The sequence below is a fragment of the Suricata suricatta genome, chromosome 14, assembly GCF_006229205.1.
Source record: "Suricata suricatta isolate VVHF042 chromosome 14, meerkat_22Aug2017_6uvM2_HiC, whole genome shotgun sequence".
NCBI lineage: Eukaryota > Metazoa > Chordata > Mammalia > Carnivora > Herpestidae > Suricata > Suricata suricatta.
Window position 1 is genome coordinate 62,329,862 of NC_043713.1, and position 27,802 is coordinate 62,357,663.

Below are 27,802 nucleotides of genomic sequence, written 5' to 3' on the forward strand. Positions count from 1 at the left end.
AGGATGAGAGCAAAGAAAAGGCAGAGAGAGGCACAGACAAAAGACAAACTGGGAGAAGACCAGGAGGAGGTGGCAAAAAGGATGAACAGGGACAGGAAACAAGCAAGCCGTGCTGGGAAAGCAGGCAATGGCAGGCAGGCTAAGGGAGACCCTGTGACCAGAACTATCATTTGGTGTTTGGCTGGTCTGCAGACCTGAGGACTGGTGGCCTACCAGTAGTTAAAGGAGGTAGAAACCATGTCACCTACTCTACAAGCAATGCCAGGTTCTGAGCCCTGGATACAGCCTGAGCCTCTTCATCCCAAGCAAGAGGCCCCCATGTGGCCCAACAGCCCACCACTGAGATGCCTGGCCTGACCTTGATCTGCCCAGGTGTTATACCAGCTTCCCATACCCACAGTAGTCATGTGGAACAGGGAAGAAGGATCCAGGCCCTGTCCCTCCCTGTTCTATAGCCCTTGGCATAGAACACTGAGGTGTTGAGAGGCCTGGGGGCTCCTTGCTCTGTGGCCTTCTCCCCACCACCTGAACATGTCACTGGCTGGGCCAGGCTGACCATGCTGGATACACAGTACCACTGAGAATCCACAGGGCTGGGTTGGCCAAGCCTTCCATGGAGACAGCATCCAGTGGGGCAGGAGCAGATGGCCAGACTGGGGACTGGGCACCCATATGGCAAAACAAGAGTGACCAGAGGCATTTTTATGAGCCATCTCTATAAACACAGCCACCACAGCAAACCCTTGAAGACCAGGGTGTGAACAGGGCATAACCTCCCACCATTCAGAGGGACCTGGGGGACACACATGTCACACGGCCTCCCAACTCTGCCATACTTCCCAGGCACTGTGCCTAGTCTTGCTGGAGGAGTGACTCCCAGATGAACCCACAAACACAGATAACACCCAAGGACATGGGCCAGCACATGACGGCCTGTCCGCAGCTGGTAGCTCTAGTCTCCCCTGGACAGCAGGGACCACCTGAGATAAGAGCCAAGCCCAATGGCTATGCTGATATCAGACACTGATGTAGCAGCCATTCAAGTCAAGGTAGGTGAGGATCAGATCCAGCCAGTGTCCTGGTTGGTCCACCCCACTGCAGGCTCACCCCTTAAGCCAGATAGCAACCTGGTGGCTGCCGTCCATACTCAGGCCATCAATGAGTCCAAGTGTTGGGAGGCCCCCATGCCCACCCCTGTCCAGTTGTGCCCACCCAAGTGAGGCTGACCAGAAGTATACATCACCCTGGGCCATAGTCCTCCCCTCTATCAACCACATCTGCCAAACACACCAGGTCACTCTGCTGTCCTGTGCAAAGAAGGGGACATCCCCAAGCCAAGCCTAGGTGACTTACCTATCTGGAGGGGAGATTAGCATGTCCCAACGCCCATCCTGATATCTCCAGTTCCTGCAGGAAAACCAGAGGATACCTTGTGAGGCCAACCTACTGAACTAAGTCCCTTCTAGATGGGGTGGGGCCTGGTGGGGCACTGTCATCCCTGATCTCAAGATCATCCTGTGGTGCTCCTGATGTGTACCCACACATTCGTGCATATTCTCTTATCCCCACTTACCTGGATCACCATTACCACGGTCCCTTGTAAATGTTTCTAATGCACTGACTATCTTTCAAAACTGATTGTTCAGCTCTAGACTGATAATAACGTCTTCTCCATGCCAGAAGGCTGGGCGTGCCTTGTTGTGATAAACAGCACGGCAAGGAGAACTGCACCAGGATCCCACTGGTCCCACCAGGTCAAACCCAACACCTACCTAGTCCTGCTCTCCCCACCTGGACCCCACTCCTGCCCTGTGTAGCAGGCCACCTGCCTCTCCTGATACTCCTTGGGGCCAGGTCAGAATTCGTGACCCTGTGAGGCAGGCAGCCTAACTTCAAGACCCCAGGACCCAGGGGCCAGAGCTATAGCTTGGAGTACTTCACACGCAGGAGCCATAGCCCCTGTGGGCTTCCTGTCTCAGCCTGTGACTCAGGGGACACATTCCTTGTCATTGTATCTAGGCCTGGGGACAATGCCAAAGAGTGTGTTATAAAAATGAAAAACAGGGTCGGGGGGCACCTGGCTAGCTCAGTCGGTAGAGCATGCAGCTCTTAATCTTGGAGTTGCTAAGTTTGAGCCCTACGCGGAGAGTAGGACTTGAAAACAAAACCAAAACCTTTAAAACAAAAACCAAAAACAAAAACCAGGGTGGCACAGAGAGGAGCAGAGGCCTGGACCACAAATGGAAAGCCATCCCTGGGGGATCCGGGGTGACAGAAGCTCTCTCCCCTGGGGTCTACCGTGTTTTCCAGATTGCTCTGAGCCTCTAATTTTCCCTTGTGGACGTGGCCTATTTGGGGGCCCTGAGAGTGGGTGTCCCTGCCTCAGAGCAGCCCCTCCATCACAAGGAGGGGTTCTGAGTCACAGTGGGATCACAGGAGGAACAGGACACATAAGTTGGAAGCAGGAAAGAACGATGGCCCGAGCCAAGGAGCCAGGCATGTTTGCATGTACGTGTGGATGTGTGCACACTCACTCTTGTGTGTACCTGGGAGGGCAATCTGGGAGGGAGCCTGCTGCCCAGCTGCACCCGCCCCACCTGCAGCAGAGGAGCTACTGTTCCTACCCTGAGGTCTGAGGCTCAGGGAGCAGCTTTGCTTGGTGTGACATTTCTGAGACACTCCTGTTTTTGGTTTAAATGTTTACATAGCTTTTGTCCCACAGAGTACCACATGCCTTTCTTGGTCCTGATAACTGCATGCCTGGCCTCTTCACTGCTGGCCTTGTGCAGAGCTTCACGAGGTGCTGGCTGTGCACACCCATCTGATTCTTGCCAAGTGCCTTGGATTGGCCCAACACCCTATTTCACAGATGGGGAAACTGGGTCCAGGATTTGAACTCAGGTCTTTCTACTCCCAGCACCCCACACCAGCTAGGGATATTTGGCCACACGAACATGTCCCCTCCTGTGGGGTTCTGGCCAGGCTCAGAGCTCCATAAACACAGAGGAGAGCCAGTACCCCAGTGAGGGGTAGAGGAGGCCATTTGCAGGGCTGCTGTTGGGAGGGATAGCACTACAGGTTTCCTGCAGGGGGGTACGGGGAATGGGAGGGTCTAGAGGATATAGAGTTGTGGCAGCTTTCGAAGGTATGGGTCCCTGGGGCACCCCTGTCACAGGACACTGCCTAGGTGGGGACAGGGCAGAGCCCTGAGGGAGTGGACATATGTGACATACAAATATAGAATCACTGACAGGATTTGTGATGAGAGTGCAGGGGGTACCTGTCTTGGAAACTCCTTTTTAACACCCTCTCAGGCTTTGGGGTCACTCATCTGGCCAATGACTCCTGAACTAGGAGCCGGGGGTGGAGGGGGCCACCAAACCTGCCCCTTACCGGACTCTATTCCCAAATGAGGAGGGTCCTGAGAATTCCATTTGCCTATAGTAACCTGGGCCTCACACTGGGATGCCCCGAAAATCTGTCCAGTCCGCCACCAATCTTGGGAAGGCCTGCTGCATCTCAGACGGGGGCAAGAGCCCAGGCCACAAGGTGCTGCCAAGCAGCCAGTCCTGCAAAACCATGGACCTGTCATGTGTCCATGGCATGAAACAGCTCCATGAACACAAACAGAGTCCAGAGGAGAGACACGGGGTCCAGGCTGGGTGGGCTGGGCAGGCAACTCGGGGCTGCAGCAGGTGCTGAGAAACCCAGGTGGGGGTCCGCTGGTCTGCCTAGGAACCTGCTCTGCACTCAAGCCTCGTGTCGTCCTCCACCATGACAAATCACGACATACTCTTCCAGGCCACTGGCCCTTGTGGATGCAATGTGAAAAGGGACCCACTTCTGTTGCACCTTCTTTCACAAATCAAGCAGAAGAAGCTCAGCCTCATCCTGACTGGTTGGCTCAGAACCCTCACCTGGACCCCTGGGTGGTGGCAGGGCCAGCCAAGCAGGCCCCTGGGACACAAGCCTAAAGAAGGCTCCACTAAGGGCCTGTCTTTCATTGTCCTTGCCCAAGCCCCATTCAGTCCCTGCATTCCCTCTAGCCTGCACCAAAGGTGATAAGGGGCGCAGTGGGTTACTGAGGGGCCTCGCCCCAGGGATCCTTGCTCCTCTCCAGCTTGTACCCTGGACAGGTAGCCTGGAGAAAGGAGAGCTCTGGCCTCCACACCAGGTGCCTCAGGAAAGGGTCCCAGGATGAAGGGAGGCTGGGCGGAGCCAGTCTTGCCTGTCATGGGGATCCCCGGTGCCCTCTGGTGGCTGTATTCAGCTAGATGTAGTTTGTTCTCCAGGATCCGCTGGGGCAGTGGGAAGGGCCAGTGCTTGACACAGAGTAGGGGAAGGGAGGAGGGAAAGACGTGGATGAAATGGGTGTCCATCAGCTCAGGGCCTGACCTGTGAAATAAGCTGAGACGCGCAGCCGTCCCAGTCAGGAAAGCCCACTAAGGGATTCCTGACCCAATGTTCCTTCCGATTACTCCTGAATTTTGGGTCTCCTGCTGAGCAGCTCAAGACAGCATAACAGTCTTGATGGAAGCTGCTGGCAATAGAACAAATGCCTTCCCCCACTTGAGTTGCCATTGAGAAGTTCCCAGGACCCCTTGTGCTCTCCCCCCCACAGGCAGCCCTCAGGGCTTGCCCCAGGACAAGCCTGACCCCACCCTCCCTCCCTCTCTCCCACTGCTGAGGCTAGGCCTGGTCATAGGGCAGATGCTAGAGACTGGCTAGAGTTCTAGCATTGGTAGTGTCCTTGCTTCCCAACTGTGTGTAAGTAGCTCCAGGCTCCTCTGGAAGGCGCTGGATCCTACAGCCCATGCCCCTCAGGCCTGCCCCCTGGAAAGAAGAGAGTGCAGTACATCTACCTTAAATCCTTATGCAGCACAAATAGGGACGGAAGTACAGCCCTACCTTTACAGAGCCTCAGAGATGCAGAGACCCCTGGAACTGGAAAAAGACCTGAGGGGCCATCTCTGGAGGGGGCACCATGCAACCCCAATGTGGCATGGTTGGGGGGTCTAACTTAGCAGGACTGTGGACTGGCCCAGTTTATCTGGGAAAGTCTTGGTCAGCAAGTATTTGTGTCTGTAAAAAAGACTAAAGATCAGGGCAGGGCTGGGTTGCCCTTGACCTTCCTAGGCCAGAACTAGACACCTGAGCACAGTGAGTGCTCTGTGCCCAGCCCCATGCCAGGTGCTAATGGACCACAGACTTGAGGGAGCAGGGAGCAGACATGGTACTGTGGGTGGGGCAGGGCAAGACTGGGGAAAAGCATGCTTTCTATATTCACAACCCCACTTGCTGTGGCCAGACTCAGCGCCCAGACCACCTGCTCTGGAAATCCTGGCCATGGGCCAGGTATGATGTGGGGAGGGCTCTGTCTCCTGTGTCCAGAACTGTCCCAAATCCAGAGATACAGTGAGCACAAAACAGGCAGGACCTGCCCTGGACCAGCAGACCTCTAGTGGTAGCCCACCATCCCTAATGGTCCCGGCAGAGGGAGGAGATGGGAGGCTGTCAGTTCACCCTTGCTGCATGTCCTCCTGGGAGGAAGTTGCCCTCACAGGCACTAAGCCTTAGCTAGTCTCCCAACACCCTGGGCTTACAAATCCTGACTTGGTGTGTGCCCTGCACAGTGATGCATATGACAGCAGAAAGGGGTGTGAGAGATGGGTAACCCCCTGAGGTTACATGAAGAGCCTAGTCCAAAGGATGAAACCCTATTGGGGTGGTACTTTCCCAAGTTTCTAAGCATGCCTGGGTCTAAAGGGAAAACAAAGTCCCTGAGCAATGTTTGCAGTGATATGTGATGCACAGATTAGAAACGGTGACACGTTGTAAGTATGGGAAGGCTCGGGATCTCAGGCTGCCTGCCTGAGAAGGGACTCAGGGGTGTTAGGAACAGGGGATTCCCGGTTGAAGTGGCCCCGTTCAGGGCATCAGGCAGGAACTCCAGGTGGCATCCCCTCCCTCGTCCTCTAGGCGGCGGAAGCAGCGGGACCGGGGACAACCCCTTGGCCCCGCCGTGCCCCGGCGCGTTCCGGTGGCGTGCCGCCCCAGGAAAGTTCCCCGGCCCCGCCGCCCCTCTGGCCGCTGGAAAGTTTCCGTGGCTACCGGACCCCAGCTGCAAGGTGCCCGGCGTCTCGCAGGGCAGTAAAGACTGCAGGTTCCAACCGAGTCTCCGCGGGGTCGCGCGGTGCGGGATGCCCTGACCCAGTCGGCAGGGCCCCGAGACCACGCACAAAGGGACCCGCCCCCATAGTTCAGGGTCTCGCGCACCGCGGTGCGGTCGAGGTGCAGGTGGGGCGGCGCCCGGCTTCTACCCGGCCGCTACACCCAGCTGGACATCGATTCCCGGCTCAGGACCCCATCTCAACACCAGCCCCTGGAGACTACAGTCGCAGTCCAGGACCTCTGGCCTCGTCCTAATCCGGGCCCTGACCTCTGGACCCCGCCCCCCAGCCCGAGGTTACCTGGTGTGCGGCGTGGGCGGCCCCGCAGCTTGGCCCCCGCCCCCAGACGGGCGTCCCCGGCTCTCTCAGCGCCCTGAGCGCAGCGTCCCCGGGGCGCGGCGCAGTTAGCGGTCCGTGGGGCCTCAACTTGGACCCGTGCGGGGGCGGACCCCTCCTGGGCCCAGCATGCAGCCCCAGGGCCAACCCTCCCCGCCCCTCGCGCGGCCCGTGCGCAAAGCGGGTCTGGCCGGCTACGCGACCCTCCGCCCCGCCCCATCCGAACGCGAATTTTCCGATTGGTCGGGAGACCCAGCGCGGCCTGGCAACCGGCGTCAATTGGACGGGCGCTGGGAAAAGCCTGCTTGCCATTGGGCTCCCGGGGTGTCCGTCCCGGCAGACGACCGGCCCCTTCGTGGAGCGGCTGAGGCCCGGGCACCTGCCGGGACCGCTGCGGCGGCTGCCGGATCCTCGGGGCCGCCAACTCTCGGCCGCCTTCCAGGACGTCCGGCGACCGTACGCCCCGAGTGGGGATTGGCAGGCCCCGTGCCCCTTCCCCGGTTTCCAGTCTCGCTGCCCCCATCACCGTCCCTGGTTTGAAAGGATCATTCTCCGGCCCCTACTGTTCTCTGGTGGCTGCGCGCCGCGCCCTCCTCTCAATATCTGATTGTATTCTTCACACAAACCGCAAGGGAGAGTTCCACTGTCTTCCCATTTTACAGATGGGACATTTGAAGCTCAGAAAGGTTCTCACTTGCTTTAAGTCAAATTTAGTCCGTCACACTCTAGGACCTAGGGGTTCTCACAGCAGAGATAGGGATCTGAACTTGGCTCAGCGAAGCAGGATGGGGACCGTGTTTCTGAGGCAGGAAGGGTGGTTTTCTTCCACCAGGTCTGGATTTAGGGACACCGTGACTCAGCCCACTCTGCAGGACTGCCACAGGAGTGCCCTCTCTCACCTCCTCCATCAATCACCACAGCTCAGGGCCTAGGGGTGGGGAGGGTTTATTCCCCCACCCCCCGCCCCCGACACACACTTCCTGGTGTCCCATTTTCTCCACCCTACTTGGGGTCTTGGAGGAACACTGTGGGGTACAGCCACCTGAGTAGAGTTTAGCACAAGATGAATTTTTCTGCCAGATAGAAAGCAGTCACCTGTTCCTTGCAGTTACACGAGGCACACATACAACAAATGGAACCATAATCCTTGGCCAGCTCCTCTTAACTTATGATGTGAGGAGGCCCAAATAAGCCCATTGGGGCTTATTTCAGGGGGTTCAAGATATGAGGCCCCTTGGCCAGTGACTCTGGCATATGCTTAATTCTAAGCCTTTCCAGCCCTGGTCACACTTGGAAAAGACCAGATTTTCAACCCACCATATTCCCCACGTCCACCCAGGGAGTCACAGGCCCATGACAGTGCTAATGGGGAGACCAGACATTTATGTCTTATCCAGCCACATCATGGAGCCAGCGTGTTCACCCAATAGTTACTTGGTCAGAACAAAGAAAGTGAAGTGATGTAGGGCCAGAACTCACCACTGGTACCAACATTGGGTCCCTCCTATGGTGCCTGGTGCACATAGTCAATCCACCCTAGCAGCCTTTTAGAGCCAGACAGCCACAACCAATCAACTGAAGTTGGTTGGAGCTTGAGGTGAAACCTATTTGGCACTCTGGCATACTGATGTTGCTTGTGTCTCTGGGCAGGTAGAATGAAGTGTCCTTCTCTGGAACACAGGGGGCCCTATGAGCAAGTTAGCTCTTGTCTCTTGGATCTGCACCACTGATGACATTCTGAGACCCAGCTGCTGTGTGAGCCTGGGGGTTCTCTTCCTTCCATTAGGAGAGGAGAGGAGTTCATTAGTCTAACCGTCCTACAGATCTCCCCAGGGATTGGGCCCTGGTCCTCCTGGAGTTCTATTCTCATAGTGAGCTTGTGGTCCAGCACCATCCCTTTCCCACACACTTGCTGATGGTGGCAGGAGGGGCTGAACAGGCCTCTGAGAGAGCAAAGGAGAGAACTGTGCTCCAAAATTGGCCTAAGTGAGGACTACCTTCCTGCCCCCCACTCCAGTCAGGATTCTGTCCCCCAAGCTGGATCACCAGCCATATACAGAAGAGCAGAGTAGCAAGTGTCAGTGCCAAGAGGACTCAAGGCCACTCTGGCAGTGGGCCCACTATGATCCAGGCTGCAGGTAGGGGTCAGTAACAATCCAAAACAGGGCAGATAGACAGATAGATAGATAGATGCCACAGGGACCAGTAACCCAGGCTCCTCCCTCTCTCCCGGCCTCTCCACCCAGCTGCTGGCCAGCTCTGTAGGGACATCCCTGGAACATGTAAGGAAAGCTATAGAGAGAAAAAGGTTTCAGCTGGAGGTCAGGAAGAACTTCTCAACAGTGCCAAATGTTCAGAGACTGAAAGGGTGACCAAATAAGGTAATGAGCTCCCCATCTAAGGATGTGTCTCATCAGAGGTGAGGTGGCAGCGAACTGTGCATCCCTGAGACCGAGACCCCAGAGTTCAGCTTCCTACCCCAACCCGTCTTACCTGGTCTTATCTGCTCCCTAGCGCCAAATGTTGTCCAGATGGAGTCAGTGGTAACAAAGAGTATCAGAGTACCTGCCATGGTCCATCTAGATGGGGAGAGTGTAGCTGGAAGTGGGGCTGGCCCAGAGCCCTATGCTCCCGTGGCAGACCAGGATTTGAACCTCTGTACAACCGATGCATGACCGCATCACCCTTTGCTGGCAGCAGGAAAGCACCATTCTGTGTCCCACTACTTTGAGGTATGTGGTCCAGTGGTTTAGGGCAGACTGGTCTGCAGCTGCTGCCCTGTATCCTGGGGCATGGTCACATACACCTAAGCCCCAAGCCTTGCTTGTCTAACACTACTGCTTTTGGGTGGACTGCAAGGTCTGGCTGCCCAGAGGGAAATCACTGGCACCAGCCCAGAAGAATTCTGCTATTGGATGGTGGGAAGGAGGACCATGCATCAGGCTGGGTTTGCCGCCTGCTGGCTGTGAGTCCTTGGATATCTGGAGTCCTCAGTTTCCATATCTGTAAAGGGCTTCTGTTGGGTTCCAGAAGGAACACAGAAAAGATGGCAAGAGAGTGGGGTGGAATGGGCCTTTGGGTGTGTCAGACAGGTTTGGGTTCAATTCTTGCTTTTGCTGATCACCAGCCAGGCCATTTCCTTCTCTAAACACACCAGTTTTCCAGGGGGCATCAATGCTCTGAGTCAGGATCAGTACAGTAGGTCTTCACACAGGACCGTGAAGCTAAACTGGCCACTGAGACTTGCGTTTTTTTTTTTTTTTAATTACCTTAAATGAGGTAACTGCACTGATCTTCAGTGTTTGCATCTGTAAAAAAGGGGGAATGACAGCTGTGAACTGAGACCCTGGGTTTAGCACATTGTTATTATATTTTAAAAAAGATTTTATTTTATTTATTATTTTTTTGAAGTGTGTTTATTTTGAGAGAAACAGAGCGTGAGAGGGTAGGGGCAGAGAGAGAGAGAGAGAGAGAGAGAGAGAGAGAGAGAGAGAGAGAGAATCTTAAGCAGGCTCAGCGGGGCTCGAACTCATGAAACTTTGAGATCATGACCTGAGCTGAAATCAAGAGTCTGACGCTCAACTGACTGAGCTACCCAGGTGCCTCAGAATATTTTATTTTTAGTAATCTCTACACCCAACATAGGGCTCAAAACTACAACCCTGAGGTCGAGAATTGGGTGCGCCACTGAGCCAGCCAGGTGTCCGTTATTATCCTTAACATAACGGTCATCCGTGTCATAGTTTGCTGAGTGCCCACTTTGGAGTAGGCCCTGGTCTCTGGGCCTCTCACTCTCCACTTTCCCTGCACTCAGGTTCCAGACACAGCCAAGAAGTCACTGAAGGCCGGGAGCCCAGAGAATGCCTCTGTCCTGTTGGAGGCCCCCAGTCAGTGCCCCTTCCCACCCTCTTGCTCACTTGCTCACCCATTACGGCTCAAGGTGGGCAAACTCTTCATCCTGGGGCGTGGACTTGTAGATTAGACTCCAGGTGGGCTCAAAGGCCACAGTGGCTGGGTGGGTCTGGAGCGCCTGATCCAGGGTTTGTCTTGAGTGTAGCAGGATTGGAGTAGGGAGAGAGGCCAAAGGCCAAAGTGGCAGAGGCTGGACAAAACTGAGGGATGGACAAGTCCAGAGCCAGTAGAGGGTGCCTGTGGGGTGGGTCCGGAAGTGGGCATCCCCCTATTGCTCCCAGCTTAGGCCACCAGGTGGGTAGGTAATCTATGGCCCCTAGAGCTCAAGCTGCAGTCCTAACGGGCCCCCGAAGGCATGCTCTCGGGCAGCTGCAAGCGGCAGCGACCTCCGAGGGCGTCCTCGGGGCTGGGGCGCCGGGAAGGCTGGGAAAGCCGCGGAGGTCATGAGGCCCCCCACACGCCCGCTTATCCCAGACGCTTGGCGCAGCCCTGGGGGCGGGGCTCCGGGAGGGCTGCAGACCACGAACGACAGCGCGCGTAGCCAACGGTGATTCAGATCGCGGTGTGCCGCCCCGCTCCTAATGGCGCAGCCCAATGGAGAACGCTCAGAGGGCGGGGAGGCGGGGCCTGAACAGTGGCTGCGGCGCGCGGGCGAGGCACCCGGAAGTCGGTGGCTGCGGAGGCGGTGAGTGCGTGGCTGACGGCCTGGCCCTGCAGACTCCGCTCCCTGCAGGGCCGGCCCGGGATAGGGGGTGCGGGGCTGCGGGGGCGCTGGTAGGGAGGAGAGGGGCGGGGCCGCACCTCCCAGCCTTGCCTGTTTCCCTTTCCCGAGGCGTGGAATGGAAATCTAAAGCCCGGTCTTGAGAGACTAAACCAAGCCGGACGAAGTGCCCCATGCGTTACTGGAAGGCGTTTCTAGTGATCCCCGCCAGAATGGGAAGCCGGGTCCGCAGAGAGACTGGGGGTGCTGGGAGCTGCGTGGTCGCTGCAGGGTGGGTGGGCTACGGCCTCAGACAGCTCTGGAGCCCTGAGTCACGGTGCCACCTCCACGTGGCCTGCTACGGGGCAGCCAGGTGACAGCTGATGTATGTCTGAGTAGGCAGCAAGTGCTGGGTCATCTCTGCGCTTGGACACGCCTTTTCTGGGGTGGTGGAGTTGATCAGACCATCTCCTAGGGCTTCAGGGGTCGGAGCTGGGCAGGGCTGCACCCAGGGCAAGAGGTGGTTCTGGTGCTGGGCTTTCAGACCCCCTTCCTCGACTGCAGCGTGTCAGATGCTTCCTGGCCTCCCTCTGGGCCACAGCTTTAGAGAGAGCCTTCTGCCCTTGGATCAGTCCCTGAACCTCAGCCCTTTTCCTCCAGCAGGGAAGTCACATGCTGGGCTCAGGCCTGACCTGGCATCCTGCTCCTGACCTGCTGACTGCTGTTTTGCTGCTGCTGCTGTTTAGGCTCAGAGTTTTCATCCATGAGGCAGATGTGATGTGATGGCAGCTATAAGGGGTCCCTACAGCTGGTAGCATTTTAGAAATGCTTTCTCAAACTTTCTTGTTAATCCTCTGGGCAACCTTTTGGGGCAAATCTTCATTGATTGGATGCTGTCCACAGTGAAGAAAACTCAGGCTGAGGGGCCAGTGGTGTTTCGAGGGTCACGCAGAGCCAGGGCCAGGTTCCAGTGCCTCTGGTCCACCTGGGCCACTGTCTCAGGAGCCTGCTTGCTTTTGGTGGCCTGTCTGGTGGCATGGAGGCAGGAGGACGCAGTAGAGCCTCTGTCCCCTCCTCTCCAGGATCATAGTGCTTCTTTGTGGTAGGTGGGCTGCCCTGTGGCCTTTGATCATTAGCCCCAGCCCTGTGGCTTCATGTACTGGCCTGTCCACAGGCTGCAGGCCACTCTGACTGGGTTGCTGCCACTGCCTGCTTGGATATGTGGTGACAACAGCCTTCCCTGAACAAAGGAAACTGGCCATCAACTCTGCCCAGGCTGCCCAGTCTTGAGCTATTGTTACGGCCGTATGCTTTTGTGACCTCATTTTGTGGGCTTTTTGATCATGTTTCACTGTGGATGTAATTGTGCAGTGTCTTGGGGTCTTGTTCTTGTGTCTGGCTTCTGCACCAGAGGGTGAGTTCTCTGAAGGCATCCCTGATGGAGAAACAAGAGGCCTCCAGAGTATGTCTGGAGTTAAATGCCCCGTGGCAGAGAGGCTGGGAGGACTTATAGAAGTGGTGCGACCTTGTCATTGACACACTGTCAATGACAGCATGAGAGTGAGATGTGTGAGAACTGAGGCCATCCTTTGGTGACATGTCCCTGTGTGAGGGCAGCATCATGGAATCTGTTAGTTCAGACCATGGGGGTTGGGAGATGGACTTCGTGAAAACAAGGTTGCCTCAGGACACTGAGCTGCCCTTCCAGGTTATCGTTGCCGACTTTTATTTTCCTCTCTCAACTTTTCTTTTTTAGGTTTCCATAAATGATATATGTACACTTAAAAGCAAAAAAGGCTGTTCACCATCTCTTGGTGACTACTCAGGATACATCTGTGAAAGTCTTCAGGATGGCATTAACTTTAAGTGCTTGCTTTCACCCTCTTTTGGTCTTTTGAGGGGTTAGTGGGAATACTCCTTTGTCCTTTATTAAGCATGGGAGCAGCAGAGCCAATGTGAGGCTTAGCTGGCCTCTGGCTTGTGGGGAAGTCAGGAAGGGCTAAGGTACAGAGGCTTCCCTATCCAGTGGTTTCTGTAATATTCATTTTTCCCCTCGTGTGTCACTCCTTTGAAATGCAGGGTAGCGCCACTTGGTGCGGGGTTGAATTAGTGCTCCCCAAGCATTGTGGATGTCTGAGGGGAGAGTATCCCTGCAGAAAATTTGTCGCCGTGAAATGCCACTCAGCCAGAACGACAAAGCATAGATTGTAGAGTCTCACTTTCTGAGCTGGGAGGGGTGGTTGCTGCAGTGGGCCGGCTGCTCAGAATATTTACAGACGTCAGGGCTTTCGCAGCCAAGGCCCCCAGAACAGCAACACTGTGTTCCCATGTGTGTTTACCTCCTCTGCTGCCAGCTGCTGGGAAGACATTACGCATCATGCGAAAAGAGCAGTGCATGCTTTCCAGCTCTAGCCCTCGGGGCTGCCACAGTGATAGCCAGGGCTGCACCAGGCGAGGATGAGGTGTCTGGCTCCTCAGCCCTGCGATGTGAAGCCGGAGGGCCCCTGTCCTCTGCATGACCTCTCAAGAACACATAGACAGGCTGGCTAGCCTTAAAAATGTATCCCAAACTGTGTAAAGTGCTTGGCAGAGTGAAATGGGTCTCAGATTCTCAGGCCCAGGTAACGTGTGCAGCCAGCCAGGTAGGAGACTGATGTTCCACCTGGGCCACTGTCTCAGGGTCTTGCCTGCTTTTGGTGACCTGTCTGGTGGCATGGAGGCAGGAGGACACAGTAGAGCCTCTGTCCCCTCCTCTCCAGGATCATAGTGCTTCTTTGTGGTGGGTGCGCTGCCCTGCGGCCTTTGATCATTAGCCCCAGCCCTGTGGCTTCATGTACTGGCGTGTCCACAGGTCACAGGCCACTCTGACAGGTTGATGTAAACCAGGAGCCTCACTTTCCCGAGCGTCTAGGCCCTCTTGGCTCTGTGTCGAGGCTGGAATACTTTTGCCTTCATTCATGTGCATGCCTGTTATCCTATGCTGCATTCTGGCCTAGCATGTCTCCCTTCCATCCAGAGGCCTGTTGGCCTTTTTAATTGACAAAGGAAAGCTATCCCATGGAGGGTTCAGGCTCCCCTCCTCTGGCTCCCTGGTTGTCAGGTGTGGCTTTGCTCTCTACTCAGGGGGGTGGTGTGTCATGCAGAGCTCACAGCAGCTCAGCTGCGCTGGGTCCTGCTTTGAAGGGTTTGAGCCAGGGCCGGGTCCACTCTCACCCAGTCTCTCCTAAACAAACAGCGTCTTCTTGGGCCTTTCCTTCCTCCCCACACCAGCCTGCCTGTAAGAGTTGCATATGCTTTAAATGATCACCTGCATGGGTTGTACAGTGAGCCCAGCCACACAACTAGCATCTATGTCAAGAAGCTATGCCAGGATCCAGATGTCCCCTTGTGTCCCTTATCCCTCAGACCTGGTGGCCCTGCCTTGACTTCTGTCCTCATGGATGAGTGTTGCTTATTACTGGCTTCTGTACACGTGTTGAGCAGTATGCTGTCTGTCATGGGGCTCGCTTGTGTTGCTTCTTGAATACTGGCACTCTTGCAGTGCTGGGTGTGGGGAGCAGAGGTGGGGCATGGCCCAGCCCAATTTGGTAATGGTTTTAGAAGATTCATTGAATAGCCAAGAGGGAGACTTGTCCTCCAGGCAGATACCAGAGCATGTGCCGAAGCTAAGAGGCCTCATGAACTAGCAGGGCCCCTGCAGAGATCTGCGACTGGGTGTCTGGGGTGTGGCTGAGGTAGGGAAGCCCAGCATGGACCAGATGGACGCCCAGCAGCTGGGAAGCAAGGGGCTCTGTACCTCCCAGTGCCGACCCAACAGACTGCAGGCGGACCTGAGAACTAAGCCAAAATACAACCATACAAGGAAGGCAAGGGCAACAGGCTCTAACTTTGGGTCAGGGAGGGTGGCGGCTCTGCAGCAGCTGTGGGAAAACTTGCGGTAAAGTAACAGACTGTTTCTGGTAGGCAGTGCCACAGGCAAGGCTACAAGGAAGGGCAGTATGGGGAGACAACATTTGTAGTTCCTGGAACAGACAGGTCATGAGCCTGGCCACTCCACATGTACCTCACTACAGATCAGCGCAATAAAAGCCCAGGATCCTGTGCCCAAATGGGTGATTTGTGGACACAAACATGCAGGTGGCTCTAAGATGCGAAACCCCGGGGACTGGCCAGTGAAACCATGATGAGGGTATTTCCTGCCACCCTGAGGAGGGCTTCGGTGGTAGGTTGCACAGCAGCTGGTACCTGTGCCGGATATTTGGAGAGAGCTGGGCTCACCTGAGAGCATCATCCTGTCAACAGCCATTCGCCTCCTGGGTCTCTGTAACCTCCTCTGCCCATTTGCAGAGCATGTGCACTGTGGCATTCTGTAGGGGATAGAAACTTGATGGGACTGACACACCAGTCAGAGGCAAGAGGTGGATTGAAGGCACATGTCCCCTGGGAAAGCTGTGCAACAGCTAGCAGGCTGGGGGTCGTGGTGAGGACAGACCTGCACGGCCAGTCTTCAGGAGGACAGGGCGGCAGGGTACTGTGTGTCTGATAACCCCACAGCACACACCCATACTTTGCCGAGAAAGATCTGGAAGCATTTAGCCAACCAGATATGGGGTTCTTGTGTAATGTGTATACTTGGAAATTTTCCAGATGAAAGTGTGCTTGTGGGTAACCTGGCTATGGGAGCCACAACCACAGACTCCACTGGCCCATGGGGACTGCTGGTTGTGGCTGCAGGAGGCATGGGGCCTTGGGCTGGGGATGGATGAGAGGGCAGCAGACATGGGAGGGCATGGGAAGGGGGGAGGGAAGGGAAGGGGACAAGCCTTGGTGCAAACGCTGGAGGAGATGGTGCTGGTCCGTGTAGGGTGAGTGGCTGTCACAGTCAGTGTGATGCCTGCAGGCAGTGTGCGGCCAGCGGCTATGTGGCATCAGTACACAAGAGGGAGATAGGGGACCCAGCAGTACTGAGGTCTGCCCCGTCCCCTTGCCAGGTCCTTCCCCATCTGGGCTGGCAGTGACAGGTCCAGTCAGCGTGGCCAGTGGCCCCTTTAGCCTACTCCCCCAGTGAGCCTCCATGAGGCTGCTGATCTGCCCTCCCTGGCCAGGGAAGTAGATCCTCACCATTGGTCCATCCAGGCGCCAGGCCTTGTCTCCACATAGCCCTCACTTGAGCCATTGCAGCCGTCACTACATCTCTTGGCATGTGGCCCTGACCCATCTTTGGCCAGACTGTCTGCCTGCCTGCTGGAGTTGTTTTATTGTCCTGCTCTTGTTAGCCGCTGCATGGAGCGAGGTCTGGGGCTTGACTCAACTGAGGAGCCTGGTTCATCTGAAGAGAGGGAGTTTACCTGGCCGCACTTGGCCTTAGCACCGCACTGTTGGTTCCCCTGGGAGGCAGGGGAGGAAGAAGGCCCCAGCTGGAGGGGGCAGGTTTCAGAGGCAGCGGGTGAGCAGGCAGGATGGAGCCTGCAGAGAACTCTCGAAAGCCTTATCAGCAGATGGGCTGGGAGTGCCTGGAAAGCTTCCATGCTTTGCAGCCAGCACCGTGTGCTAAGAATAACTGGTGCCCAACTCATGACCCATTCTTCCGGTTTTGCAGAATTCTCAGGTGGTTAGGGCAGGGAAAGCAGGAGTTATGATCTTGGAAGACTTCCTCTGGCTTTTTTAGAGAGAAAGGGGAAACCTTGGCTTGGGTTTGAAGTGAACTTTTTGTTTTTGCCCCACACCTCATAAGTCTTTCAGGCTGGGGCTCAGGTAGGTGTGCTGAGGGGCTCCAGGGGTGTGCAGGGAGCCCAGGCCTGTGCCGCACAGGTGCTTACCTTGGATCTGCCCAGGCTGTTGGTGGGAGGACAGGGCAGAGGTGCACCCTCAGGCTGTCACCCCAGGGAACATGGTGCTTCCTTCCATAGGGCTGTTTCTAGACAGGCCAAGGATACAGTGGGAGCCCAAACCTGAGCAGGCAGGTATGAGGCGGGGTGTGAGTGTGCTGTTCTCAGTACAGCCTAGTGCACCTGCTCAGCCTGAGTCACAGTCCCTGGGCCGGGGGCCTTTGTCGAGTGGCATCAGATGGAATGTACTTCTGGAACTGCAGCCTTTCTGCTTGCCACAGGACTTTATGCTGAGCCCTGTTCAATACCAGAAAAGTCCTGGGTAGTTTTTTACAACAACAGAGTTGTCTTGGCCATGCACACAGAGGTCAGCTTTTTATGGAAATCTTGGTTATGATAAAGATTGTGTGATTGCCGTGTGCAGTGATAAGAGTCTGTGTGAGCTGTGGAATGTGGCTGTCACTAGGAAGCTGTGGTGAGGATGCTCCAGAGGCTTGGAGCTTGAGTGACTGACTGCTGATGCCACCTCCTCACCAGTGGGGCCCAGCCCCCTAGTTGTCTTTACAGAACAGTCCAGGCCGTAGTAAGTGTCTCTTCCGGTGCACACAATTAGCATGAAATGATGTTCCCACCCCCACCAGCCACTGTGCCATGCAGGTGTTTTGGGCACTGTCAGGATGGCTGGCCACCTTACAGTCTCCATTGCTCACATGGCTTCCCCTCCACGGCCTGGGCCACCATCTGGGATCTTCCATGCCTGTGGGCAGCTCTGACCCCCGGTTGTACCCTTGAGTGTCTGGCAGTTGTGAGACAGCACCCCCAGTGGGACCATGTGTGGACATGGTGGCTTTTTTTGTCACTGATCACCAGCTTACTCTGGGGCTTCCCATGCTCTGGGGTGGGCCGACCACTGGGAGAAGAGTGAGGTCACCAGGGCCACTGCAGTGGGCATGCCAGCTTCTGAGCATTTCTGTGATGTGCCAGGGAAGTGGAGATGTGCGGTGCTGGGGGTGTCCTGGCCTTCTGGGGGGCCTTCCTGGGAGCAGATGCAGCACCGCGCATGTGCCTGCTCCTTCCCTCTGAGTACAGCATCATATGGCTACCCCGAGGTTGCTAACGCACGTGAGCAATTGGACCCCCCAGTACCCTCCTGCTTGTCCCTCAAGCTGTGGGCTGCCCTGGATCTCAGGGGTGAGCCCTGGCTTATGGGCTCCCATGGGCATGCAGACACTCCACGAAGTCTTGGGCTTGCATGTCTCATAGAGGTGGGGACCAGTGGGGCGGGGATGTCACTGAGAAAGCCAGGCACACTTTTGCCCAGGACACCACCCTCCTTTACACATATTACCAGCTCAGGTGTGCTTCGAGGGTAAGCTCCCCAAAACAAGCAGAGAACCCACCTGGTATGGTAGGGTCTATTGAAGCCCTTCCCCCATCTCATCCCCACGGTGCCAGCCTCAGAACTGTGGGAAGAAGAAAGCAGTGTTTTCTTAGTGCCCCGAGCTGCCAGGCAGGCAGGCGTACAGCAACAGGGGCAGGATACTGTTCGCCACTGTTGGCTGTTTCAGCCTCCCGCCTCCCCTGTGCCCAGCCTGTGGTGGCTGTCTCCAAAGCTTGCTCTGGAAGCCCTGAAATGTCAGCCCTGAAGGTGGCCCAACAAGCAGAGTGTCAGGAAGCATTTCACCATGGGCGTAGGAGGGGGCATTCTGGGAGAAGGGTCCTGCACCCATGGGACCTGCCTAGGTGAAGGAGGGTGTTAGGGTGGTGCGAAGTGAAGCCGCGAAGGGGTGGGGCCATTGAACAGCGGGCCTGGCTTGAGTGGGGGGCGAGGGATTGGAGAGAAAGGCAGTTCCTGATGGTCCCCTCCCCAGGGGCTGGCTTTCCTCTGGTCCTTCCCTCCCAATGACCACGTCTTCATCGAGGCCGCAGCCCTGGGCTTTGTGCCCACACCTCTGGCGCCAGGCTGCCCGGAGACCCATCAGTGGGCTTTCCTCCAACCACAGAGCCCTCTCCACTACCACTGTCTGGAGGGCTGATCTGCCACCCACACAGACTGGCCAGGCTGGTAGGTCCTGCAGCCAAGTTGGAGGGCTCTGCTTCTGGCTTGTGAGCTTCAGTAGCCAGAGCTGCTCCTGGCCGATGGCCTTGCTCAATAGCTGGTCAAGGCCAACATGATGACCTATTCAAACAACCCAGAGCTCGATGTCCCTGGTGGAGCAGCATGTCCCTGGCGGAGCAACCCTCAGAAGAGCCCTTTGTCTTAGGGCTCCGGGTAGGTGGGATTTCAGAAGTAATGGGCTGGCAGGCTTTTCCCCACTGACCATGGTTGGTCTGGTTGCCATAGGCAGTGCCAGTTGGCCTTGCCTGGAGTATTCTTGTTTGTGGGAGAGACCAGTTCTCCTTGGGGGTGAGAAGGCCTGCGTCTTCAGTGCTGGGCTACAGCCATGTGGCAGGTGCCCATCAGCTGCACCTGGAATGTGGGACACTTAGGGCCCCAGGAGTTGCCACATGCTTCCTACCTCTGTACTGCGTTCTGCACAAGTTGATTCGTCTCAACAGCTGTGTCTAATCTGCTAATTTTAAACCTACCACTAAGGGTTTTTTTTTTTGTTTGTTTTTTTAAAGTTTATTTATTTATTTTGAGAGAGAGAGAGAGAGAGCAAGGGAGGGACAGACAGAGGGCAAGAGAGAATCCCAAGCAGGCCCTGCACTGTCAGCAGAGAGCCTGATGAGGGGCTTAAACTTACAAATGGTGAGATCATGCCCTGAGTCAAAATCAAAAGTTGGACGCTTAACTGACCAAGCCACCCAGGTGCCCCCACTGCTGAGTTTTAATTCATGGTTACTATAGCATAGCTTCTGATTCTCAAAGTCCTTTCCAGTGCTTTGTGAAGTCCCTGGTTTACTCTTTCTCATGTACTTTTGCTGTAAATATTCTCAAACTTTTTCTGCAGTCAGTGCAGTTGGTTTACTAGACATGTGGGGATTGCTTTCTGCTGATTCTTACTTATGCTGCTTTGTTTCATTATGTGGTTCTTTTTGACTACATTCCTTTGTCCTTGAAATGGTTTGTGAGACTTCTTGGAGGTCTAGCATGAAGATGAGAACTTTGGCATGCCAGGTGCCTGAGGGCACTACCAGTGCAGGAGCCACTCAAACCAAGTCTTGGCATGAGGGTCCCTGGACCCCAGTGTGGACCAGCTGTGGCTTCTCAGAAACTCTCTCATCTTTTGTTTGCTGTCCCTGTGGCCTCCTCAGGTGGGTGTGGATACTGCCCACCCTGACCCTAGGAGCGTTACCTTTCAGAGTCCCAGCTTCACCCTGGGAGGGTGGAGGAGAGGGGAGGGTTTTCTGCTACATTCCCATTTTAGGGCAGCAGGAGGCCTTGTCTTCGGTCTCACTTACCTCCGTGGTCACCAGACTCGGGTTTGCCCAGATGGGCCAGTGTCTCAGGACAGGAATAGCCAGAGCACTCTTGCTTTCTTTCCTCTCTGGGTCTTCATGTTATCTGAGATATTGGCTAAATCCTGCATGACTTTGTTAGTTCTTGGCTGCTTTTAAGATGTTTTCATATTCTTTTAAGCGTTTTGAGTTGTTTTTACTAGCAGGGTTGGTTCCAACAGCCTGCCCACCAGTATTGATATCAGGTGACCCTAGGATGATGGCCCTAATGGGTACCACCAGGGAACCCAAGGGTGGGAACCCAGCCTGCTCCTGTCACTTTGGGACCCTCTTCTGCATCAGGCATTGCCTTTGGCTCTGTCCTGTGGGGGCCAGGGGCCAGCAGCCCATCTCACATAACTGTACATCTCCCAGGACCCTGCACTTCTGTGCAGTGGCACTGGTCACCATGGTGACATCTCACCTGCGTAGCCAAGGGCTTTACTGAAGACAGGGATTGTTCCCCTGAGGCATCACTGATGTCCGTACCTTGGGGGGCTGGGAGGAACTTAGGGCTGATTTGTGGGGGTCCTTTGAGGGCCTGTGGGAGCCAGTGGTCACAGTAGTGGAGTGGATCCTTCCTCCCTGACCCCCTCCCCTCACTTCCCAACCCTACCTGACCAGTAAGTAGAAATGAATGGAGAGTCAGGGGCACCATGGTGTCATCCAAATGAAGACCTGCAGGTGATTCTGAGTTGTGGTCGTGTCCATAGTACTAGCCTCAGGCTTTGGTCCCTCCTTAACTCTTCTGTGTTCTGTGGCCAGATTCCTTGCCACCAGGCCACCCACCCTGCCACCCTTGAGTGCTGGCACAGCTTAGATGGCAGGGTCGGTATGGTGGGAACTTCCTTCTGTGAGTCCTGAAACAGAAAATGTTTTACTTCATAGACCCAAGAACTGGGAGCAATTGTACTGGCATCAGAGCAGGGTTCTATGCTCTCTTCTGTCCACTTGCCCAGCCATGACTGGGGGAGGCCTGTCTCAGAACTGTCGCATGTGGATGGTGGGGCCCCTAGCCTTGGGCAGTGAGCTAGAGCCCTCCTTGGCCTACTCCTTTTTTTTTTTTTAATTTTTTCTAATATTTTTATTTATTTTTGATAGAGAGAGCATGAGCAGGGGAAGGTCAGAGAGAGAGGAAATACAGAGTCCGAAGCAGGCTCCAGGCTCTGAGCTAGCTGTCAGCACAGAGCCTGACGTGGGGCTCAAACCCACGAACCATGAGATCGTGACCTGAGCTAAAGCCAGATGTTCAACCGACTGAGCCACCCAGGCGCCCTGTCCTTGGCCTACTCCTGCTGCTCCCATGCTTGAGGGGCATACTGTGCCAGTGCCCCTCACAGCATGCTGGCCCCCTCCCCTGTGTGGCTTCTCTGAGGCTTGGGGGCAGAGGGGCAGGAGAGACAGAGTGTTCATGGTTTGTGTTGAAACCTAGAACGAGGATGGGCAGGGACTGGGCATCTCATCCCACCTTCTCTATGAGCTGGGGCCCAACTCATAGACTCTCTTTACAGATGTGACCCCTCCCCCACCCAAGGCAGGGCCCAGACCTTGCTTTAGTAGGCCCTGTGTGCTTAACACTCTTGGGGGACAGGCTACAGTGCAGACCCGCCCCAATCCCAGTGTGCCCCAGGCTAGTGTGCTTGGAGCTCAGTCGCCTCCTTGAGGCACACACATCCACACAGTCCACACACTCGTGCAGACATGTGCAGAAGCGCACACACAGACACGTCCTTACACATGTGCACCGACATTGAGGCCTTACATACATGCGCATGCACTGAACACTCCCTCACCGCCCTGGCTCGTGAGGTTCTTTTGGGGGCATCTTTTTGGCCAGGGCATCTGTGCAGCCTCTTTGCTATCTGTTTCATGGCTGCAGGAGCTGGCTCTGCCATGGAGCGGCACCCTGGCTCATGCACACATGCAGGACTAGAGACCCTCACAGTCACCTCGTCCCAGGTCAGTGGCCTCATGATCTCATCTCTGTTCTCAACTCAGTTGTGGGAAAAGATCTGCTGGCCCTAGAGGTCCCCAGGCACAGGGCCTGTGTGTGCGAGGGTATGTGCTGAGCCCCCACTCCCCAGCACCTGGATGCATGTCCCTATCACCAGCACGTGTGCTTTGCCCCTTGTCTGCACCTGCTTATATAGGGTGTGCAGGGTCCTCTGGGTCCCCGGACTCTGTCTGTGATGTCATGGTGGAGGGCATGTGCTGAGGGCCTGCTGTGGTCATTGCTGCAGAACCTCCCCAGGCTGGTCAGATATGATGCAGCCCTGCCTTGAGGGGCTTGGGGCTGGAATTGGTCCCATTTCTAGGGGCTCGGAGGGATCAATTTGGGTGGTGAGCATGGAGCAAACCACAGAGCCACTCAGGTGTGGTGTGGGAGGATGCCCACCTGCTGCCCCCTCCCCCACCACTGCACCCATGGTTCTTGATCTTACGGCTGTGGCCACTCTCCAGTGGTGTGTCCAGGGCCAGTGAGCATTGCAGTCATCCAGGGACAATCTGGCCTGTGCTGATAGGTGTGAACATTTAGGGAGATGGTTATGTGGTGCTGGTGAGTGTTACAGTGTCTGGCACATGGTTCTGCTATGTCTAGTGAGAATGAGGGGCATCACAAAGGTGGTTCTGCTCTGGGCCAGGGAGCAAGGCAAGTTTGGGGCGGGGAGGGGGTGGGCAGTGTTCTGTTCTCTGCCATTTACTCAATGCATGTTTTTCCTTTTCCCACAGACTGTGTGACCCCGTGTGAACAAAGCAGCTCTCAGGGGCCCATGTGCATCATCTTCTTTAAGTTCGACCCTCGCCCAGTTTCCAAAAATGCATACAGGTAACCCCTTGCTCTGTGTCTGCTGTCCTCTGTTTGGCATAGTACCTGCATTGGGACTGGCTGTACAGCCTGGGCCTGCCCTGTCCAACAGTGGTCACTCAGTGTGGGGCACCTCAGGAAATACCACTCGCTGGCAGGAGCCTTGAACTGACGTACAAAGGTGTGGAGGCTTTGCTAGCAGTCACTGTGTAGGCAGGACAGAGGAGCAGTGTGGGGCCAGGTGGGGGTGCAGTTCTATGGTCTCTGTAGGGGCACCAGGGGCAACAGAGGTGGCATGATGATGAGCAAGAACCCAGTTTGGACAGGCTGGTCTGTGTTGCCAGTGGGAAGTGTGGGTGCTGGTGCTAACACACAGGGTCTGTCAGTCCTGAGCTGGGGGATGAGAATCAGGGGCTGGAGGGATGCTGGGGGACCAGCAAAGGAGGTGGGAAACTGAGGCCAGAGAGGGACAAGATGTGATTCAGTTCTCCCCACTCCTCCCTCCATTCCCCAGGGCACTTCAATGGGAATTCATCCGAGTCTATCGAGGCTCAGGCTGAGAGGTAACCCACAAAGAAAAATGACATTTGAGCCTGATCACCAGTACAACTGCCTGGGAAGTGTTCATTGTTTTAAAATCTGTACCAGGAATTATTTGAACCATTTTGACTAACTTATCAGATTTGAGTCACCTTGCAAAATTACACAGACACAAGGCTACCTAACTGTGTGCTGAATGAAACTTATTCTAAGCCGGGGGCGGGGGGTAATGAAGAGTGCCCAGTGTTCCCTTCATGCAGAGGAATGGACAGCGGGGCCAGGCCAGCATCCTGGAGCTGACCCTGATCAGCCCCCGGTGGAATGAGCTGTATGAGTTAGTATACAGCCAGTGGGTGGGATCCAGGTGCAGTGATTTGAGCAGGGGAAGTTTAACAGAATTATTAACTGCAACAGGATTGGAATGCCCTGGGCAAAGACCTGTCCTCCACTCCCAGGTCGAGATTCAGACCTTGCTGGAGAGGCACAGCCATAGGCGTGCTGGATAGCAAAGAAATCTCTGAGGTGCCATGGCAGCAGAACTTGCTAGGAGTCTGCCCTCTAGGGTGCTGGGGAAAGCGCTTGCCACTGGGTGCACTTGGAAAGCCGCATATGTATTTGGACTGACCTTAGGGAAGCCACACATGTCGCAGGAATGTCCTGAGGAAGCACACTGCATCCAGGAAAAGAAGCTTCTCCACCTGTGGTGTCTCTCAGGTGCCCTCTACTCATAAAACCAGCTCCTTTATCATGATGAGGCAATGATGGGCAAATTTGGGGCTGAGGCATAATAAATGGATAACTGACGCAATTTACCCCCTTGGCTACTGAGGTTTCATGTGTGCCTTTCTATGCTCATGTGAACTCTTATACACCATTAATACAGCTCTCCTTTCACCTGACAAGTGCAGAATTTCTCACACATTTCGACAGCAGCCTGACAGTGACTGAGTCTGTCACTGACTATATTGTTACTTCCAGATTTCAGGGCAGCCTCACTATATATTCTGTGTCTCAAGGATACCTCCAATCTCCCGCAAGTGTGGGAGGAAGAAGGAGGTCTCTTGCTTTCACGCAGTACCTGTGCATCATTGCCAAGACCTCTCCTCATAGTGATTCATGGGTTGTGATTCAAGATGGCCTCAGTGTTTCTCTCCAGTGTATTTCAAAGCCCTAGGCCAGAAACTACATATGCCACTTCTGGTGACTGACTGAATACCCTTGGTGTTTTCCCTGTTGTAGGAGGGCAAGAGGGGCTTCCAGTGGCTGCTCCTGTTCTTGCTGTGGGGCTGTCTGGCCCATGAGAATGGGTGGGCTGCAGGCCCTTAGTATCTGTGCTTCTGTACGTTTGTAATGTGAGAAAGTGATCGGAGGAGCAAGGAGGGGGCTACCTCGGGAAGGACACTGCAACAGGGCCAGTGAGGAGATGCCTGGTGAGCCGAGTCTGGGCTCATCAGAGATTAGAGAGGGGCATCTGGGTGGCTCAGTCGGTTAAGAGTCTGACTTCAGCTCAAGTCATGATCTCATGTTTGTGGGTTCAAACCCTGCGTTAGACTCTGTGCTGATAGCTCAGAGCCTGGAACCTGCTTTGGATTCTGTGTCTCCCTTTCCCTCTCTGCCCATCCACTCCTGCCCCATCTCTTTCAAAAATAAATTAATTTTAAAAAAAGAAAAAAAGAGGGGCTTCCGGCCCCTACAGTAAATGAGGAGCAGGCTGGGCTCTGGGGCCATCATTGTAGTGGGGAGATCCTGGCTGTGCAGTGCTGCCAGGAGCCGTCTGGGCCAGCAAGACCTGCCCCAGTGCCCCTTACTTGGGCTCCCTCCTGCTTTAGCCATCCCTGTCCTGGCCTGGGATGCACCAGCCTCTACCTGCCGCCTTAACATCCACTGCTGTGTCTTCAACTTTGTCGACGAACCGTCAGGAACGGGAGCGTGTGCCGTTCTAACCATTGACAAATGTCCAGTACAGTGGCATTAAGTACGTTCACATTATTGTGCAACCATCCCCACCATCCTTCTCCAGATCTCTTCATTGTCCCCAAATGAAACTCTGTCTCCACTGAACACTAATTTTCTGCTGTCCCACCCTGCCCCCCAAGCCCCTGGCAACCACAGTTCTACTTTCTGACTCTATGACCTGGACTATCCTGGGGACCTCATGTAAGTGGAATCATAATTTCTTCTGTGACTGGCTTATTTGACGTAGCATAGTGTCCTCAAGGTCCATCCCCGGTGTAGTATGTGTCAGAATCTCCTTCCTTCTTACAGGTGAATAATAGCCCATTGTATGCATGGACCACATTTTTATCCATTCATCCACTGATGGACGCTTGGACTATTTCCACTTCCTGACTGTTGTGAGTGATGCTGCAGTGGATATTAGCGTTCAAGTGTCTGTTCAAGTCCTGCTTTCCATTCTTTTGTGTGTGTGCCCAGAAGCAGAATTGCTGGGTCATATGGCAATTCTGTATGTGACTTTTTTTTTAACATTTATGTATTTTTGAGAGACAGAGAGAGACAGAGCATGAATGGGGGAAGGGAAGAGAGACAGAATCCAAAGCAGGCTCCAGGCTCTGAACAAGCTGTCGAACCCACAAACTGTTAGATCGTGACCTGAGCTGAAGTTGGATGCTCAATCAACCAAGCCACCCAGGCATTTGACTTTTTGAGGAACTGCCAAATTGATTCCCTCGAGGAATTTTGATGGCCATACGGTAGGCTTCCCGAGCTATGTCAGCCCGTGTCCTGTTTGGTGGCCGTGTTATGTCTTCACAGTGTGTCATTGCTGCATGCGGTCCAGACCAAGTCCTTTTGTGCCCAGCCAGACAAGCCAAGTGCTAGGGCCACTGTCCACTTGGACTGTGCTGCCCACAAAGCTGGTACACAGGGCTGGGACCCATTGAAGACCCCATGCTCCAGGTGCTCTCTTGGGCACCCTCTATATCATCACATGTTCAGTGGCCTCTTGACCTTCAGGGTAGTGGGAAGTACCTATTTTTATTTGTGGGTTGAGCTCATCCTTGCAGGCAGTGCTGCTCTAAGGGCAGATGATTGTAAAGGGGACTTTTTTTTTTTTTAATGTTTATTTATTTACTTTGAAAGAGAGAGTGTGTGTGCATGAGCAGGGCAGGGGCAGAGAGAGAGGGAGAGAGAGGCAGGCTCTGTGCTGTCAGTGCAAAGCCCAGTGTGGGGCTCGATCTCACGAACTGTGAGATCATGTCCTGAGCTGAAATCAGATGCTCAACTGACTGAGCCACCCAGGCGCCCCAAAGTGGACTTTTATAGATGGGATGGTGGCCATCATTGCCATATAAAGTTGACCTTTGAAAAGCATGGATTTGAACTGTGTAGGCCCACTTACATGCAGATTTTTTAAGTACAGTACTGTACTTTAAATGTATTTTCTGTTCCTTATTTTTTTTATCTTAATTAAAAATATTTTTTAATGTTTATTTTTGAGTGACAGAGCATGAGTGGGGGAGAAGCAGAGAGGGACGGGGGGAGACAGAATCTGAAGCAGGTTCCTGATTCTGAGCTGTCAGCACAGAGCCTGATGCGGGGCTTGAACTCACAAACTGCAAGATCATGACCTGAGCCAAAATTGGACGCTTAACCTACTGAACCACCCAGGTGCTTCTAAGATTTTTTTTCTTTAAGTAATCTCTACACCCAATGTGGGGCTCAAATTTACAACCCTTAGATCAAGAGTTGTGTGTTTCTTTATTTTCTGTAGCTTACTTTATTGTAAGAATATGATATGTAATACGCATAGCATATAAAATATGTGTGAATCAACTGTTTACATAATTGGTGAGGTTTATGGTGAATAGTAGGCCAGTAGTAGTTAGGTTTTGATGGAGTCACAAGTTATGTGTGGGTTTTTGACTGTGCAGGGAGGAAAGCTGGTGCCCCCAACCCATGTTCAGCGATCAACTGTATATATAAGTATTAATTTAAACATTTCCTCTCTGCCCTAAGAAAAGACTGAAACAGCTTCACTTTGGATGCTGTGGACAGTGTTACCCATGGCTCTGCCACTGCCAGATGCTGATCCAATGGGAATGTGTTTTCT

At 54.5% G+C, this 27,802-nt stretch overlaps 2 protein-coding genes and 1 long non-coding RNA gene across 7 annotated transcripts in view; 1 reads left to right on the top strand and 2 right to left on the bottom strand.

The window, feature by feature from the left end:
- ARVCF (ARVCF delta catenin family member) overlaps positions 1-6,656 on the bottom strand; it is a 51,091-nt gene extending 44,435 nt beyond the window's left edge. For all 3 annotated transcript variants that reach the window (XM_029922838.1, XM_029922839.1, XM_029922837.1), the window contains exons 1-2: positions 6,471-6,656; positions 1,354-1,407 (exon numbers count right to left, since the gene is read on the bottom strand). The gene's annotated coding sequence lies outside the window, so the exon portion shown is untranslated. The remainder of the gene's footprint in view (positions 1-1,353; positions 1,408-6,470) is intronic.
- A 3,098-nt stretch (positions 6,657-9,754) lies between these two features.
- LOC115277923 lies at positions 9,755-10,998 on the bottom strand. The gene is made up of 2 exons (XR_003902594.1): positions 10,432-10,998; positions 9,755-9,814 (listed from the first exon to the last, which is right to left on the bottom strand). It is a non-coding gene; the product is annotated as an uncharacterized LOC115277923 (long non-coding RNA).
- Positions 10,999-11,039: 41 nt separating this feature from the next.
- The window catches only part of TANGO2 (transport and golgi organization 2 homolog), a 36,256-nt gene continuing 19,493 nt past the window's right edge, over positions 11,040-27,802 (top strand). Inside the window, exons 1-2 of one of the 3 annotated variants that reach the window (XM_029922329.1) lie at positions 11,040-11,103; positions 23,118-23,214. In XM_029922329.1, the coding sequence (XP_029778189.1) occupies positions 23,159-23,214 (56 nt within the window). In that variant the 5' untranslated portion in view covers positions 11,040-11,103; positions 23,118-23,158. Of the gene's footprint in view, positions 11,104-22,288; positions 22,347-23,117; positions 23,215-27,802 lie in introns of those variants that run through there. The other 2 variants (XM_029922327.1, XM_029922328.1) reach the window with 2 other exon arrangements.